The following is a 20,024-nucleotide window of genomic DNA, read 5'->3' as shown; positions in this document are numbered from 1 at the left end:
TACTGCATCTCCCGGTTTTGGTAGAGTGGCCTTATATAGTAGGTGTCCTGTGGGGTCCAGTGGCGCAGCGTTCCTGGTTTCCTGATCCTGGTGCTCCAGGTATGTCCCTTTTGTGGGTTGTATGTACCCTCCTATTGTAGTTGAACCTTGGTTGATGTTTGCATGTCAGTTGGAGGGATTGACCCTCAGGCTGATTGGTTGGGGACTGGTCATGACTACAGTGCAGGACATATTGTACAGGGACTGACTCTATGGAGCAGGGTTTGCTTTAGCAGGGCTCTGGTGAGTGCTGACTCTACTCTTTAGTTGTCTGTTTTGAAGAGGTGGTTGTTGAGTGGTGCTCTGGTGTGGTCTGAAACTGGCTACAGGGTATGTTGGTTCTGGGGCCTGTAGTGAGGGGCTCTGGTGCAGGCAAAGGTTAGCTGCTGTCTGTTCCCTGCCCAGGGCCACTTTGTATAAGCTAAAGTGATCTGCAGATGGTTGCCTGCCACTTGTGCTGGGCTTGAGGGTTCCTATTAGAGACTAAGCTGTGAACTGAGGCTGGCTGCCACTCACTAGTGCGGGCTTGGGGCTGCTTAGCAAGAGGTATGGGGCATGCTAAGGCCAGCTGCTGCTTGTTTGGGGTTTGTGAACCTTTGAGAGATTTTAGGAAAGTCCTCAGCATGAGCCAAGACAGGCATTTGTATGGAAAACCACGGGAAGTGGATTGAGTGGGCCCACAAGTTAGGTGGGCTGGATCTCAGGGAATCCCCAGGTCAAGGCAAATGATGTTAGCTAGGTTGATAAAGACTCAGAAATGGTGCCTACTTGTGCATGCAGACTGGTTTGGGGGAGAGCTCAACAAAGAAACAATGGCTTCTGCCACAACTTTATCTGGAAGAAAGCTGCTCCTCCATCTCTCTCTCTGAAGCCAAACAGTTCCTCCCCATATTTCGATGGTGTCTTTCAAACTGCTGGCCTTGTGCTGGAGCTTAGAGCGAGTCAGTCAGTGAGCAAGTCTGTGCGTGGGCCCTTTAAGAGGAATGCCTGTTACTCCAGCAGCCCTCCGTCTAACTAAGTTACAATCACCAATGGTTTTCACAGCCACAAGTTATGGGGACTTCTCTTCCCGGCAGTGCATACAGGGCTGGGAACCTTGGTGTGGGGCTGGGACCTACTGCTCCTCAGGGGAAACCTCCACAGCCAAGATATACCCTTCTTCATTTTTAACCGCCACATGTGGATGTGGGACCAGTCCGTACATTTTCTCTGCCCCTCCTAAAATAAGTCTTGAACTGGCTTATTCTGTAGATCTTCAGTTATAAGACTTCTTTTGAGCTAAACCTAAGTCAGTTCTCAATGATGGTTCTGTAGCTTAGCTGTAATTTTGAAATAGTCATGGAGAGAGGTGCGCACAGTGTTTATTTACTCTGCCATCTTGAGCAGAAGCTTGATTTTTTTTTTTTTTTTTTTTTTTTTTTTTTTGTATCTGTCCTGTTTGGGGCTTTGCTGAGCTTCTAGAACCTCTTTTTTGTCAAATCTGGGACTTTGTCTGCCATTACTAAAAAAATATATATATATTTCTCTACCAATTTAATTTTCCTCTCTTTCTGTAACACCAGTGTGAAACTTAGACAATTTGATATTGTCCCACAAGTTGCTCAAGTACTATTCATTTTTTTCTATTTTCGTTCATCAGTTTAGATAATTTCCATTGCTCTATTCTCTAGTTTACTGGTTCTTTTCCTCTGTCACCTCTGTTCTGTAGAACCTGTACAATGAGTTTTTTTTTTTCAATTTCTAATACTGTGTTTTTCAGTTCTAAATTTTCCATTTTTTTTGTAATTTCTATTTTTCTAAGAACTTATGCCTTTCCAATTGTTTCAAGAGTATTAACTGTTATCTCATTTATTGTGGCTATCCTTATGAATTTACTCAATTTCTGTGCTGTCAGTTTTAATATTTTACATGTAGTAGTCTTGTTTATCATATTTCTTCAGTAAATATTTGTGAAAGTTAGATCACTTTTAGGGGTGGTATCAAGAGAATACATAAGTATTTTTTTTTTTTTTTTAGTTCAACGAATATTTAAGTAATACTAACTGTGGGAGGTAGGATGTATAATGTAGGGAGGTAATATAAAAACGAATGAGACATATTATGTCTGCCTGTGTAGGAGAGAGATAAATAATTGCAATGTAATAACAGTAAATGTTGCAGGATATTTTGGAGCATGAAGAGTGAGTGACTAGCTCTTCCTACTAGAATTAAGATTTTACAAACATTATTACATTTAATCTAAATCTTGAAAGATTTTGAGTGGGAATTTGTTAGATAAGAAAGAAGATGCAAATCATGGAACTAGTTAGAAAATTTTAATGTAAAATAATTCTTGTAATAAAGGTACTAATACTTGATCATTCAAAATTCTTGAGTAAGGTGTTAGTAACACTGAAGATTTCTTTTTACAGGTAGATTATTTCCACTTTATATGGAATTTAATTCAATCTTCTTATTTTAGGAGTGAGAAGTTAGGTGACTTTCCTTTGCTCATATATTTTGAAAGAACTCTATGTCCAGAGCAGGGAAATTGGTAAAAGTTATGGGGCAATTTTGAAAGTATGTGAGAAATGGAATAACAAATAACAATTAACAAATAATATTTTTATTACAGTGTAGTGTTAATTTGGGGAGATACAAAAGACATGTAAATGTGTTTAGTTACAAAGAAGTTTTCTAGCAAGAATTAAAATTGGTTCACTGTCCACTAAAAATAAGACATGTAGTTAGCTGCTTAAAAGTTAAAGAGCATGAGGATCATTGGCTAGAGCTTTAATTTCCCTTAGAAGTCTAGCAAAATCGATTATGGAGGGTTTTTTTTTTAATTAGTGAATTTAAGCAGGTTAAAATAGCTAACATTTAATGTAGTGCTTACTACACCTGAGTACTAGTCTGTACTTACATATATTAACTTATTTAACCCTCATAACTACTCTGAGTTAGGTTATTGTTTTCATATTACAGGTTAGGAAAATGAGGCCTTCCAAGTCACAGTTTATAAATAGTATTGTCAGGATTCACATCCAGGCAATGTCATTTCAGAACCCAGGATCTGAAGTTTCTCAATTATCAGAGTCATTTTTAAAATTGGGTAATGTGATATAAACGTATTGGTAGCAGAACCACCAGGGGATTTACTGGTTATCTCTAGTGTCTGCTTATCTAATGAAGCAGATTTGATAAAGGCCATATTTTGTGTGAATCAGGTTTATAGGGGAAGCAGTTGTCTGAGTTAACTTCATTACTTTCCCATTGCATTTTTCTCTGGAATGTCTTATAGTTGACTAAACACTGGCACATGGTATCTGAAAGGAAAAGAAAGAGCTTACTGAATGAAATCTTTTGTGTATTTTCTTATATTTGAAGATCATTAATACATGGAGTTCTTCCTGTTGTTAGAAATATACTATGGGTGCATCTTGAGTTGTATGTGTTTTAAGTACTGATACATAAAACCTTCTAAGATATAAAAATTTATTTAACTTTTAAAAGTATATGGATAGTATATGCTTATGTACTATGTATAGTAGGAATCTTCTTTTTTAAACACCACAGGTGATCATGATGGTGAACTTGGTTTAGGAACCACTCCACTACTAGACCATACTTTCTTCTCAGTGAAATTCTAGACCTGAAATAATTTTATGTGTTCTGTTGGAAAATGATCTTAAACTAATTATTCTTAACAGCTTTTGCTTTTCCTGACTTTTTTCTTTTCTTATTTCTCTACAATAGTTTATGCCAACGTGGCTTCATTCATACAGATGAACCAAGGATTGGGATAGCAGTATAAAATTAGAATCAGACAGCTGATTGCCCAGCAGGATGCCATCAACTAACAGAGCAGGCAGCCTCAAGGACCCTGAAATTGCAGAGCTCTTCTTCAAAGAAGATCCAGAGAAGCTCTTCACGGATCTCAGAGAAATTGGCCATGGCAGCTTTGGAGCAGTGTATTTTGTAAGTGTTAAAGGCTTCATGTCATTGACCAGCATTTACATAATATCTAGTCCTTTCAGAGTAAAAAACAATAAAGAGACACAGGCCATAGTCTGTTTTGTAGTCACTTGCATAGATGTGTGTGTATAATATCAAAGTAGATAGTTTCATTTATTGAGCTTCTTGGATTATTGAGAAAGTGGTAAAGAATATTATTTTGCTTTAACTTACATGTTTAGAATTTTAGCACACTGTTTTTAGGAGTTGTATCACTTGTATTGCTATAAAATTAAACATTACAGAACACTGACTTCTGTAAAGTTCCGTACAGAGTCAGTTTTAGTGTTGTGAAAATCTAGAGTTATTTAGCAGAAGGAGATGTATCAGAGTCTTTTTTTCTTAATGTGTGTTATGTGTGTACTATATGCTAAAAAATTATCCAAATTGCTGTTTAATGATTCGTAAGTGTACAGTTTGTGGCATTGATTATATTCACAACATCGTACAACCATTACCACTATTTTAAAAACTTTCATCACCCAAAAAGAAACTCTGTATCTATTAGCAATAATTTTGAATTTCCCCATCCACGCAGCTCCTGGTAACCTTTAAACTATTTTTTGTCTCTATTATTTGCCTCTCCTAATATTTTATGTAAACGGAATCATACAACATTTGTACTTTATGTAAAGCTTATATCACTTTTGTAATATTTAGCATCACTTCATAGATCACTCACGTTATATGACATTCAAATCCTTTTCCCAGTTTAAAATTTAGTTGCCTCTTGGTTGTTTGAGTTGTAAGGATTCTTTATGTATTCTGAATATTAAATTTTTACCAGATATATGATTTGCAGATATTTTCTCCCACTCTAATTTTTTTAATTTTCTTTTATTTCTTTTTTATTTTCTCCTTTGATATGTAAAAGTTTTAAATTTGGATGAAGTCTAGTTTATCTGTTTTTTCTTTTGTCACTTGTATTTTTGGTGTCATGTCTAAGAATCCACTGCCAAATCCGAGGCCATGATGATTTACCCCTATGATTCCTGCTAAGGGTTTTATGTTCTTAGCTTTTATATTTAGGTCATTGATCCATTTTGAGTTAATTTTTATATATGTTGTGTGAGAGAGGTCCAGCTTTTTTATTTTGCATGTGGAAATCCAGTTGTCCCAATACCAGCTGTTGAAGAGGTGATTTTTTTCCCCCTTTACTGAATTTGTCTTGATGTCCTTGTCAAACCAATTATCCACATTGAATAGGTTCATTTCTGAACTCTCAGTTCTATTCCATTTGTCTTTATAATAAGTCATCTTTATGCTAGTATGTTTTGATTATTGTGAATCCGTAGTAAGGTTCAGATAAGGAATAACTTTGTTATTCTTTTAAAGGATAGTTTTTGATATTTTAGGCGCCTTGTAATTCTATATAAATTTCAGGATTGGCTTTTCCATTTCTGCAAAAAGTCTGTTGGAATTTTCATAAGGGTTATTTAAATCTGTATATCACATTTGGTAGTAATTGCATCTTAACAGTATTAAATCTTCCAACCCATGAACACACGATGTCTTTCTAAACATTATTTAGGCCTTTAATTTTGTTCAGCAATGTTTTATAGTTTTCAGTGTCTTCTGCTTTGTTGGTCTGTTATTCTTTTAGATAATATTGTAAATGGAATTATTTTCTTAATTGCCTTTTCAGATTGTCGATTGCTGGCATGTAGAATATATATACACAGCTGATTTATGTGTGTTGATCTTTTTTAAAATTTATTTTTCTATTACAGTTGACATACATTATTACATTAGTTTCAGTTGTACAACATAGTGATTAGACATTTATACATCTTACAAAGTGATCACCCCACTAGGACTAGTACTCATCTGATAGCACAGTTATTAAAATATTATTAACTATATTCCCTATGTTGTACTTTATGTCCCTTTGACTGCTTTTATAATTGGCAGTTTGTACATCTTAATCTCTTTCACCTTTATCATCCATTCCTCATCCCCTCCTTCTGGCAACCATCAATTTGTTCTCTGTATCTATGAGTTTGTTTCTGTTTTGTTTATTTATTTTTTTATATTCTACATATAATTGAAATCATATGGTATTTGACTTATTTCACTTAACATAATACTCTCCAAGTTCATCCATGTTGTCACAAGTGGCAAGATTTCATTTTTTTTTAATGTCTGAGTAATATTTCATTATATACATGTACCACATCTTCTTTATACATTCGTTTATTGATGGATACTTAGGTTGCGTCCATAGCTTGGCTATTGTAAATAGTGCTGCAAGGAACAAAGGGGTGCACATATATTTTTGAATTAGTGTTTTTGTTTTCTTCAGATAAATACCCAGAAGTGGAATTGCTGAGACATATGCTAGTTTTATTTTTAATTTTTTGAGGAATCTCCATACTGTTTCCCATAGTGGCTGCACCAATATACGATCTTACCAACAGTGTACAAGGTTCCAACACTTGTTATATTGAATTATTGACAATAGCCATTTGGACAGGTGTCAGGTAATATCTCGTGGTTTTAATTTGAACTTTCCTGATGATTAATAATGTTGAGCATCTTTTTCTATGTCTGTTGACTACCCGTATGTTCTGTTTGGAAAAATGTCGATTCAGGTCCTCTGCCCATATTTTAATTGGATTCTCTGTGGATTTTTTTTTTTCAGTTGAGTTGTATGAGCTCCTTATATATTTTTGGATATTAATCCCTATCGGATGTATTATCGGCAAATATTTTCTTCTTTGTGGTAGTTTGTCTTTTCATTTGGTTGATGGTTTCCTTCACTGTGCAAAAACTTTTTAGTATGATGTAGTCCTAATTTGTTTATTTTTTCTATTGTTTCCTTTGCCTAAGGAGACATATCCAAAAAAATAATAAAAAATAAAAAATAGAGCAATGTCACAGTTTACTGCCTAATTTCAGATCTCACATTTAAGTCTTTAATCTGTTTTGAGTTTATTTTTTTATGTGGTATATGAAAGAAGTCTAGATTTGTATTTTCCCATGTATCTGTCTAGTTTTCCCAACAGTATCTATTGAAGAGACCTGTCTTTCCTCATTGTATATTTTTGCCTTCTTTGTCATAGATTAAGTGACTATGCATGGGTTTATTTCTGGGCTCTCTATTCTGTTCCATTGATATATGTGTCTGTTTTTAATACTAGTACCATGCTGTTTTGATTACTGTAGCTTTGTGGTATCGTTTGATATCAGGTAGTGTGATACCTCCAACTTCATTTTTCGTTCTCAAGATTGTTCTGGGTATTCAGAGTCTTGTGATTCCATATAAATTTTAGCACTGTTCTAGCTCTGTGAAAAAAATTCCATTGGTAATTTGATAGGGCTTGCATTGAATCTATATATTGCTTTGAGTAGTATGGACATTTTAATAGTATTAATTCCTCCTATCCATGAGCACAGTATATCCTTCTGTTTATTCGTATCTTCAGTTTCTTTCTTCAGTGTCTTATAGTTTCCTGAGTACGGATCTTTTACCTTCTTGGTTAAATTTGTTCCTAGGTATTTTATTCTTTTTGATGCAATTTTAAATGGGATTGTTTTCTTAATTTCTCTTTCTGATAGTTTATTTCAGTGTATAAAGATGCAACCAATTTCTGAATGTTAATTTTGTATATTGCTACTTAGTAGATTCATTTATTAGTTCCAATATTTTTTGGTGGAATATTTGGATTATATATAGTATCATGTCATCTGCAAATAACAATAGTTTTGCTTTCCAACTTGGATGCCTTTTATTTTGTATTCTTGTCTGATTGCTATGGCTAGGACTCCTATACTGTGTTGAATAAAAGTAGTAAAAGTAGACATTCTTGTCTTTTTCCTGATATTAAATAAAAAACTTTCAGCTTTTCCTGTTGAGTATGATGCTGGCTCTCGATTTGTCATGTATAACCTTTATTATGTTGAGGTATGTCCCCACTGTCCCACTTTTCTGAGAATCTTTATCATAAATAGATGCTGGGTTTATCAGATTCTTTTTTCTGCATCCATTGATAGGACTGTATGATTTTTATTCATTTTGTTTATGTGGTGTATCACGTTAATTAACTTGCGGATAGTGAACCAACCTTGCATCCCAGGAATAAATCCCACTGGATCATGGTTTATGGTGCTGAATTTAGTTTGCTAGTATTTTGTTGAGGATTTTCACATCTATGTTCATCAGGGATGTTGGCCTAAATTTTTTTTTTTTTTTTTTGTAATGTCTTTGTCTGGTTTTAGTATCAGGGTAATGCTGGCCTTGTAAAATGAGTTTGTGATCCATACTACTCTTCAGTGTTTTGGAATAGTTTTGGAAGGATAGGTGTTAATTCTTTGAATGTTTGGTAAAATTCCCTTGTGAAGTCTTCTGGTCCAGGACTTTTGTTTATTGGGAGTCTTTTTTTATTATTGATTCTGTTTCCTTAATATCACCAGTCTGTTCAGATTTTCTGTTTTTTTCTGATTCAGTCTTGGAAGATTGTATGTTTCTATGGATTTATTCATTTCCTCCAGGTTGTCTTATTTGTTGGCATAATTTTTCACAGTATTTCCTTATTATCTTTTGTATTTCTATGGTGTCGGTTATCACTTCTCTCTCGTCTTTAAAATTTTATTTACTAATTATACTTGAGCGTAAGTCTGTTTTCCTATTTGATTTCTGTTTATCTTTTCTTCCTTTATTCTTCCTTCTTGCCATATTTTGAATTAGTCAAATATTTATTGTTATTTTTGTTTAAAAATATAGGTTGTATTATTATTCAGATATGGGGAGGCCAGCAGATCAGTTAACAACTGCCACTCGAAAGATAGTTTGTTATACTTTCAGATCCTAAGAGAAGGCGGCACACCATGCTATACGGGACTATATGGGGAAACACTCGTTTCAGTGAGGAGGCAGAGAAATCGATGGAAGTACATGGACAAGAGTCTTTACTGTGGTTTCTGTGGGAAGGAACAGGTGAGGCAGGCTAAGCAAGGTTAGGATTAGCTAGTTAAAATAATTTCAGCAAACTCTGGGGTGTAGGGGCTGTCCCTGGTTGTCTGGTATTTGGCCTTGTGGTGAATAGGGCAGGGAATAGGGGGCCCAGAGTGTAATCATTGGAGATACAGTCTCTAGATTGGTGGTTTATATATGTAAGATATGCTTATTTACTATCTAGGAATTAGCTACATCTGGGAGTGGCAGACCTTTTTTGTTAACAAGGCCCCAGATATCAAAACATCAAATTACAGCACATAAAAACTTATGAGTGACATATAATTTTTTTCTATTAATTTTCTAATTATGCATTTTTGATATTATTTTGTTATCGTAGAGATTATTATATATATTCCTGATTTATTATAGTGAAATTAGCACTTCTCAAACAATGTAAAAAATCTTAGAGTATTTCAGTTGTTTTTCTCCTGTTATTTGTGCAATTTTTCTTATATATTTTGCTTCTAAAATATCTATTTGATTCCTTTTTTTAAGTCTCTTTCCGATAATGCCAATATCTGAATCCTCATTGGATCTGTTTATATATCTAGATTTTTTTCCTTTTAAGTATCTGGTCCACTTTTTAGAATGACTTGTAATTTTTTATTGGTTATTCTTCAGTATAGAGGAGAAATTGTAGATGTTTTGAACGATGTTATTTTTCTTCAGAAACAGATACATTTGTTTGTTCATTTGTTTTGGCAAGCTGATAATATACGGTTGAATCACTTTGAGGCTTGGTTTTAAACTAGTTGAATCAGTTTTGCCCTTATTACTAGACCTTAGCCGTTACTCCTTAAAGCATGGCTCTCTTTAGGGCTCCCAGCTGAATGTCTAGGGTGTTTATTAAGGCTCATTCATCTTGGTGGGTTCGAATTCAAACCTCCATCTCTCTAGTACGTGTCTTCTGAAAGCTCTATCTCTTTAGTCTTCCAGCTGCTATTTTCTGCTGAGTTTCTGGGAGTCTTAGAAAGATACATGGTTAGGAGCTGACTATTGAGAATTTGCAGATTTTTGAGCTGTTTCTTTTCACCTCTTCTAAGATTGTGCCTTTTAAATCCTAGACACTCTGGAAGCGCCTGTCTTTGGCCTCTGTCTCCTCAGCCTAACTTCCTCCTTGGACTCTATTTTCCTATACCACAAGTTCAAGGGTGAAGCTGGAGTAATTTACAGTTTACTTCGTGTGCTCTTCTTCTCTGATGGATTCTAGTCTCTGAAGCCTTGCATGCATATGTTGCTCTACAGAAGTTTCATAAAATTGCTTTACATATATGCCTGCTTTATGGTTCTTTCGGGCTTCAGGGAAAGTCCAACACAAGCATGATGGCAAGAATTAGTATTGAAATTTCCCTTGGTTAATATTATTTGCATCTGCATGGTGGACTTTTATATGTTCTTCTCTAATAAAATATATGTTTTTGGAGCATTTGGTCTTTAATTGTTACTCATGAAAAGTATAGAATTTCAGTAGGCTTCCTTCTTCTTTAAACCTTTCTATATGATCTGTCTAGTGGGAGAAGTAATATTATTGTCCTTTTCGTTTCATTAAAGGGACTGAATTAAATTACATATTGGCAAAATAATCAGCAGTTTAAAATTTTTAAATAAAACTATAAAATTGCATTATCCCAAATCCAGAACTTACCAGTCCAGTAGTCTTTGTTGAAGTGTCTGACTGAAGTGGGTATGTATTGAGTTAAGGTTGTAGTAGGAACTGAGAATATGATCAGAGAAAGGTAAAAAGGAAAGATAAATGAAGGTTCTTGGAGAGAACTTCCTATACTATATTAAGAGATGTGGGCCTTATTTTGAAGTCTTGAGGGAACTGCCAAAGTGCAACAGAAATATTTTATTTCCATTTGTGATATAGAAAGTTTATTCTTGTAGCAGTGTGGAGGAAAGATTACATGTGCCGGCAGTGTAAGAAGGGAGGCTGATTATGAAGCCCTCAAACTATAGTCCGTGGGCTTAATCTACCCTGTGAACTAATTTTGCTTAGCTGCCAAACTAGGATTGGTTTTTACATTGGGGGGGGGGGGGGAAGAAGAAGAAGAAGAAAGGAAAAGAAATGCAATAGAAAAAGAAGAATATGTATTTGGCTCACAAAGCCTAAAATATTTAATATCTTGTTCCTTATAGAAAAAGTTTATATAATTTCTGACCAAGTGGAAGGCATAAAGATTCACTATGTTACATCAACTTTACTGTATGTTTGACAGATTTGTATAATAAAATGAGGGAAGGAAACAAAAAAGTGACTTAGGAAGTCAGGAAACCTAAGTTCAGGTTAGGGCAACCTCAGGAACCACTGCATGAAAGCACAGAGGAGTCAGGTAACTGCTCTGAGCAGATGTTTTCTGTTAATTGTTTTGATGTCTGGGAAACGTGCACCATATAGATGAGCAAAGTTTGAATATAGCCCAGAATTGAATGTTTTTTCTATAATTTCATTTTTAGGTCACTAACCTTCATATTTTGTGGTATTAGGTAAACACGGGTGGGAGTATATGTGTCTATGTGTTGCATATGTGTGTATGTGTGCATACAAGAATAGGTACTTCTGTTTTGTTTCCTCTCACCATGGCAGCGCTAAATGTGCAATATCTATCTATAGAGTATATAAAGGAAATCTTTCTTGTAAGTGATTAAAAATAGTTCTTATATCTCTGAATTTTTACTAATTGGCAGTAGAGATTACCTTAAATTTAAAAATACTCTCTTTGAGCCAGCTCTGCTGGCTGTCTCATCGGTCAAGCTAATGAAAGATTGCTATCATAATAAATATTTGAAACCAAACCAAAGAGTCAGATGTCCAAAATGACCACTATCTCTAGATTGCCAGGAAGATAAAACATTCTCTTTCAGTTTCCAATACCTTAAATAGAACCAACATTATATCCATGGATAGGCCACAGAACACTGGCCTGGGAATCAGGTAGCTTGCCAACAAATATGGCAGACCATGTAAGAGCAAGAGAAGTCATTTATTTACTTCACTAAAGCTTTTTTCTTCATTTTAAAAAATGAAATGAATGTTTATCTCTTATTTCCTAGTGTAAGATTTTACTAATCTGTTTTCTTTTGGGGCCTCGGCAGGTTTTAAATTTTCAGTGATCATAACAAATTTTTTAGTGTTATAAGAAAAAAGGTAATGAGTGTACAAAAGAAATATAGAAATACCATTTACATATAATTTAATTGATGTGGTGATTTCAGGTAATTCTTATTGGTTCATCAAAATAGCTCCCAAATGGATCTTCACAGACAGTTTCCTGGTTTGAAACAAAATGATCAATTGTATCTGGTTTCTCTTTCCTACTCCTTTTTTACTTTAGACAGCCTTAACTTTGTCTTTAGGCTACAAGCAATTTTATCTTTACTCTCTTTTATTCTCAGGCAATAAGTATAGATGCTATATAGTATTGTACTATTCTTTAATTACTCAGAGCTCATGTAATTTTGTTCTACATTGTATTTTTTATGTATACAAACACTTTTTAAATCTTTTTTTCTATTCTATTATTCTACTAGAAGAATATCCTGCATTCTTTTCAGTTCATTTGTTATTATTAATCACGTTAAGGAAAATGTAGAAATCATGGTTCTTCTCTATATCCTTTATGCTAGCCTTGTTTTTTTGCATCTACATAATTATGAATCCAAAATTCAGTATCATAATTTTCACTTTAAACAATCTATGTATTTTAAAGAATCTAAGAGCAAGAATAGTTTATAAATTTATCTACATATTTACCATTTTTACCATGTTACACACCACACGATTATTTACTTTGGAAAATTACTGTCTACAAAAAGACTCCTAGAATTAATAGGTGAGGTTAGCAAGGTTGTAGGATAAAAGATCAATACACAAAAATTTATTGTTATTTCTATTATATTAGTAAACAGTTGGAATTTCTTATATTCTAAAAGTACTTTTTATAGTACTCCTAACATGAAATATTTGAGTAGAAATCCAACAAAAAATGCAAGATCTGTATGCTGAAAACCGTAAAACAAAGAAGACCTGAATAACTGATGAGAAATAATACCGTGTTGATGGATTGAAGACTAAATATTGTCATGCTATCAGTTATCTCCAATTTGATATATAGAGTCAATGCAATCCCAATCAGAATCCCAGCAGACATTTTAAATAGACATTGACAAGCATATTCTAAAATTTTATGGAAAGACAAAAGAACCGAAATAGCCAAAACCATTTTGAAAAAGAGCAAGTTAAAGAATTCTATCTGATTTCAAAAACCTACTGTAAACCTGCAGTAATTAAGATAGTATGATATTGTTGAAAGGGTAAATATATAAATTAAAGAGTCCAGACATATACCCACATAAATATAGTCAATTGATTTTTGACAAAGGGGCAAAGATAATTCAATGAAGAAATAAATGGTAGTCTTTTCAACAAATAGCGCCACAGCAACTACTCATACCTTATACAAAAATGGAAAAGGATTATAGTTCTAAATGAAGAGTATAATACTATAAAGCTTCTAAGATAAAATATAGGAGAAAACCTTTATTACCCTGAATTATGCAAAGAGTTCATAGATAGGACATCAAAAGCGTTATCCATAAGAGACAAAGTTTATAAATTGAACTTTATCAAAATTTAAAGCTTCTGCTCTCTGAAAGATAATATTAAGAGAATGAAAAGGAAAGGCACAGACTTGCAGAAAATATCTGCAAGTCATATATTCAGCAAAGGATTTGTATCCAGACCATAAAAGAATTCTCAAAACTCAACAATAAAATAACAGCAACAACAACTGAGTAAAAGGTCTAACCAGAAACATCACCCCGTCCCCCACCTCCCAAAAATACAGCTGGTCAATAAAAATATGAAGAGTTTCAGCATCAGTAGTCCTTGGGGAAATACGAACTAAGACCACAATGAGACACCACACATGCCTATTAGAGTGACTTAATAAAGACAAGGAGAAAAAACAAAAAATCAAATGCTCGTGAGTATGCGAAGCAGTTGCTAATCTCGTTTGTTACTGGTAGGAATGTGAAACAGTCTTATCACTGTGGAAAAGAGTTTGGCAATTTTTAAATAAAGTTAAAACATACCATTTTTCATATGACCCAGCATTCCCACTCCTAGATATTAATCCAAGGAAAATGAAAAATCAAGTATATGCAAAAACTTTTAGGTGAATATTTATGGCAATTTTATTCATAATTGCGAAAAACTGTAATCTAACTCATTGTCTACACCACAAAGGTTGAATTTTACCCAAGTTCATTTAAATGGTCATAAAAAAAAAATAAAAGCTATGCTATAGGGAAGAAACTCAAGTGGAATAGAGATTGTAACAAATAAGCCTAACTATTATAAATAACAAACACAGAAAAGGGGATGGGGAGGAAAAGAATTAAAGTTCTTTTGCAAGTAATATTTTGGCTGAACATCTTAAAGCTAAAGACAGAAGTAACTCTAGTCACTTTGTCACAGGGATATAATTCGGCAATCAAACTTCTGTATATGTATAGTAGATTTTAATATGTAAATGTATTATAGATAATGAGAACCAGTTTTCTTACTGTCCAAGAAAGAAGTAAATTCCTTATTTGTAAATAAGAAAAGGGAGAAACCTAAAAATAACCCCGTGGTGTTGGATTGGAATTGGAAGTATCAGTAAGATCTCTTCTTTTTCCTCCTCCCCTCCCCTCCCCTCCCCTCCCCTCCCCTCTCCTCTCCTCTCCTCTCTTCTTCTCTCCTCTCCTCTCTCTTCTCTCCCCTCCTCTCTCTTCTCTCTCTTCTCTCCCCTTCCTGCCTCCCCTCATTCACACAGATACACATATACAATAGAATAAAATTTCCTTTTATTAAGTGTAGAGGACTAAGGGAAATAATTGTTGCAGCTGAGCTCCATTGATAGAAATATGGAATCAGGGGAGGTAAGAAAGAACCATGTGGGATTGGATAGGAATTGGATGTATTAATATGAACTAATTAATTAGAGCTAATTCCACAAGACTGTGGTTTTAGTGACACCCTAGTAGCAATAAGCATACTTAGCACTCTGATCTTGAATTCTTCACTAAAAGGGACAAGAGCTCCTTAGAGGAATGGCTCATTTTGTTGTGGGGACAGGAAACATAAAAGATAAACCTTAGAACATATTGTGACAGAGTTAAAAGGGCTTAAAAAAAGATGCGGTCTGTCAGACGGACACAGCTTGAAGGGGCTCTCACTGGATAAATCTGGAACAATTTGAACATCAATATAAAGATATCAAGGGATTATAAGCTATTAAGTAAAATAGGAATCCATAATTTCCATAAGAAATGAGGATAGATGGATGAAAAGGAAGGCTTTTTTCTTAGAATGCTGACTGATAAATGTAAAAGCAATGGTCGATGTGGAAAATATCAACATTTTGTAATCATCATAGAGAAAATTGGGGCTAGAATCTCTAATAGTTGCTAAATCTAGTGGGAAAGTTTGATAAGCAGGATGTTTACATAATTTAAAAGTATCTTTCCACTGATTGCTTCTTGGATACAAGGTAAGAATTTGTAGCTGTAACTGAATACCTTGGAAAAAAACAGCTTTTGGGGCAGGTGATAAAAATTAGTTACACCAATAAGGAACAGACAGACATTGTATACTTCCATATAGGATACCCTGAAAAGGACACAATATCATTCTTGTATTTTGGCCAGGGATGTATAATCAGAATGTAATCTTGAAGAAATGTCAGCCAAGCACCAATTTAGTAACATTCGATAAAATTCCACAGTGTATTCTTCAAACACGCCAGTGTAATGAAAGACAAAAGTTAAGGAACAGTCCTACATTAGAGGAGATTATTAAAACATAAGTAAGCACAATAAGTGATCCTGAAGAGAGGAAAAAGCATGGTTAACATTAAATACTTTTATTTTTTGTGGTTTTAGACATGATAGACAAAATTTATATCATTTTAATTTGCTCACTTAATTTGATTATTACTAATAAATTTGGATTTTAATAAATTATAGTCCCTTTCTATTTAAAAACAATTTTAGATTTGCAGATTTCAAAATAATAGTAAAGAGTTTTTTCTTACAAACTTCACGGAGCTCCCCTAATGATAACATGTTACATAACCATGATACATTTATCAAAACTAAGAAAATAAGAAGTCAACATTGATACACTCTATTAACTTTATTCAGGTTTTCCCAGTTTTTCACTCTTCTGTTCTAGAATCTAATCCAGGATATTGCATTGCAGTTAGTATTTCTACTTTTAAATTAAGCTTTATCTTAGGCTAAATAAAAGTATAGCTGTTTAATGAAAAACAATGAAATTGGACCCTTACCTCATACATATATAATAATTAACTCAAGGTGGATCAAAGACCTAAATGTAACAGTTAAACTATAAAACTCTTAGAAGAAAACATGGGGTAAATCTGAATGACTTTGCTTTTGGCAAAGGGTCCTTAGATGTGATGCCAAAAGCATGTGCAACAACAAAATAGATAAATCAGACTTTATTAAAATCAAAAACTTCTATGCTTCAAAACAGTGAAAGAACAACCAAACAGGAGAAAATACTTATAAATCATGTATCTAATGAGGAACTTGCATCTAGTATATATAAAGATCTCTTACATCTCAGTAATAAAAAAGACAACCCAATTTAAAAATGGGCAAAGGATCTTAATTGACATTTCTCCAGAGAAAATGTACAAATAGTCAAGAAGCACATGAAAAGATACTCAACATCATTCACCATGAATCTTGAGAATACTGTGCTAAGTGAAAAGCCATTCACAAAAGACCACATATATGATTCCATTTATTTGAAGTGTCCAGAATGGGCAAATCTCTAGGGAGACAAAATAGATTAGTTGTTGGTTAGGGCTGAGGGGATGCAGAAAAGGGATAAAGAGGGTAATAGCTAAAGTGGTACAGTTTTTTTAATAGAGAAATTTTTTATTGTAAAATACACAAAATTTATCATTTAATCATTTATAAATGAAGAATTTGGATGTGGGTTCGAAAATTAGTGTAATGTTTGCATATGTCTGTGAATATACTAAAAGCCATTAAATTGTACACATGGAAATGGTGAATTTTATGGTATGCAAATTATATTTCAATAAAGCTGTTAGAAAAGAATATAGTTGTTTAAACCTATTGATTAAAATCAATAGGCTCACAGATAGATAACCAGAGAATGTTTTGGGAAAATAAATTCATATTCTAGCAGAGCTTAACATGGATAGATCTGCTTCAGCCTTTATAATAAGTGATACAAATTTCCATTAACCAATCCACTGGTAATTGAACTTGGAATGTCATTAGTTATTCCCAGGACCCACTTAACAGAGTATCTTAAAGCAACTCTATTGAGGTATAATTTATATATATGCTGTCTTTTTCAACAAGTTTCTAAGGTATAAGTTATATACCGTAAGTTCTCCAACTTTAAGTGTACATTTCATTGCTTTTTAGTAAATACGAGTTTTGCAGCCATCACCATAATCTAATTTTAGAACATTTTATCTTGGCAATTTATTAAAGTCTGAATTGAACAAGATTTCTTCCACAGATTATTTGAGGTGGTTCTGATCCTTTTGCTAAACTCATTTTAAATACTTTGCAGCTATAATCTTATGCTTTATATATATATATTCATAACCATAATCATTTTTTTTAAACACATAATGAGATTTTGGCTCTTATTTCCAGAGAATTAAATATTATGTGTCTGTTATATTTTTACCTTTTTCAGAATTTCCACAAGACGTAAATAATAATTGTGATAGCATTGCAGCAGTCCTACCTTAATCCTGATAAGGAGTTGTTTACAATATGCATGATTTATCATTTTGGGGAATTATATTTCGAATTTGGGTTTTCTAACAGTTTGGCCTTCTTCGCAATTATATACATTTAGAGTTGGGATCTTCCTGCATTTTTAGCATTTTTTGAGTGTGTGTGAGTCGTTGTGTTTCTCCCTTTGACTTTTTTGAAAAACCGTGATAAATTATTGTTTTACTACCATTAAAATCATTTGAATGTCTGTGATTATATTTTATCCAAATAAAAATTTCTTTTAATGCCCTGTAATATTTGAATTTTAAATTTTATTTAGAATTCTCTTGTCTGTATTTAAAAATGAAATTGGTACCTAACTTTCTACTTTGTGGTGTTTGTGAAGTTTTAGTTATTCGGTTATACTGGCTTCATAAAATTAATGGCATAGCTTTTTTTTTTCCTCCTTATATTCTGGAACATTTCCCTGGTAAAACTATTTTCAGCTAAAGATTATTTATTTATTTTAATTTTAATTTAATTTAATTTTTTAAATTTTTAATCAAGTTTATTGGGGTAACATTGGTTAATACAATTATATAATTTCCAGGTGTACATTATAATTTGACATCTATATGTGTTATTGTGTGTTTACCAGTTTCCTTCAGCTACTATATATTTGATCCCCTTTACCCAGTTCACCTTCCCCCTATGCCACCGTGTTTGATCCCCTTTATACCATCTACTTACCTCATCTTCCCCCACCCCCTACCCTCTGGTAACCACTAGTTCATTGTCCATGTCCATGAGTCTCTGTTTGTCCTGTTCATTTGTTGCTTTTAGGTTTATATCCCACATGTAAGTGATATCATGTCATTTTCAGCTTTTTCTATCTGGCTTATTTTGCTTACCATGATTATCTTCAGGTCCAACCATGTTGTTGCAAATGGCAGTATTTCATGTCTTCTTACAGCTGAGTAATATATTCCATTGTATATATGTACCATAGCTTCTTTAGCCAGTCAGTCATCTATTGTAGGACTCTTCGGTTGCTTCCATGTCCTTCCTGGCCACTGTGAATAATGCTGCTGTGAACATTGGTGTGCAATTAAATATCTTTTCAGATTTTGGTTTTCAAGGCTTTGGGGTAAATGCCCAGTAGAGGGATTGCTGGATCACATGGTAGATCAATTCTTAGTTTTTTGAGGAACCTCTGTGCTGTTTTCCATAGTGGCTGTAGCAATTTGCAGTCCCACCAGCAGTGTATGAGGGTTCCTTTTTCTCCACATCCTCTCCAATATGTGTTACTACTTGTCCTGTTGATTATAGCTATTCTAACAGGTGTGAGATGGTATTTCCTTGTGGTATTGATTTGCATTTCCCTAATGGCTAGCGACGTTGAGCATCTTTTCAAATATTTGTTGGCTATTTTTATGTCCTCTAGGGAGAAGTATCTGTTCAGGTCCTCTGCCCATTTTTTGATTGGGTGGTGGTGGTGGTGGTTGTTGTTGTCGTTATGGAGTTGTAAGAGTTGTTTGTATATTTTGGATATTAGGCCCTTATTGGAGTCGTTGCTTGCAAATATATTTTCCCATTCGGATGGTTGTCTGTTTACGTTGTTGACGATTTCTTTTGCTGAGCAGAAGCTTTTTAGTTTGATGTAATCCCATTCATTTATTTTTACTTTTACTTCCCTTGCCTTTGTGGTCAAATTCATAAAATCCTCTTTAAGTCCAAGGTCCTTGACTTTACTTCCTATATTTTCTTCTGTGCATTTTATTGTTTCAGGTCTTATATTCAGGTCCTTAATCCATTTTGAGTTACTTTTGGCGTGCAATGATAGATAACAGTCCAGTTTCATTCTTTGGCGGGTGGCTTTTCAGCTTTCCCTGCACCATTTATTGAAGAGGGCTTCCTTTCTCCACTGTATGTTTTTGGCTTCTTTGTCGAAAATTATTTGCCCATGTAAATACGGGTTCACTTCTGGACTCTCGATTCTGTCCCACTGGTCCGTGTGTCTGTTTTTCTGCCAGTGCCATGCTGTTTTGAATACTGTCGCTTTGCAGTGTAATTTGAAGTTGGGCAGAGTGATGCCTCCGGCCTCGTTTTTTTCCCTCAGGATGGCTTTGGCAATTCCGGGTCTTTTGTGCTTCCATACGAATCTGATGAATTTTTGTTCTATATCCTTAAAAAATGCCGATGGGATTTTGATGGGGATTGTAGTATTACATCTGTATAATGCTTTAGGTAATATGGT

At 33.9% G+C, this 20,024-nt stretch overlaps 1 protein-coding gene across 1 annotated transcript in view; it reads left to right on the top strand.

Annotated features, from left to right (window-relative positions):
* The window catches only part of TAOK1 (TAO kinase 1), a 134,400-nt gene that overhangs the window by 48,762 nt on the left and 65,614 nt on the right, over nucleotides 1-20,024 (top strand). The window contains exon 2 of the mRNA XM_036222273.1: nucleotides 3,775-3,996. Within this exon, the coding sequence (XP_036078166.1) occupies nucleotides 3,865-3,996 (132 nt within the window). The 5' untranslated portion in view covers nucleotides 3,775-3,864. The remainder of the gene's footprint in view (nucleotides 1-3,774; nucleotides 3,997-20,024) is intronic.

Source organism: Rousettus aegyptiacus, unplaced genomic scaffold (genome assembly GCF_014176215.1).
Source record: "Rousettus aegyptiacus isolate mRouAeg1 unplaced genomic scaffold, mRouAeg1.p scaffold_m13_p_6, whole genome shotgun sequence".
Lineage (NCBI taxonomy): Eukaryota > Metazoa > Chordata > Mammalia > Chiroptera > Pteropodidae > Rousettus > Rousettus aegyptiacus.
This window is presented reverse-complemented; position numbering and strand designations above follow the sequence as displayed.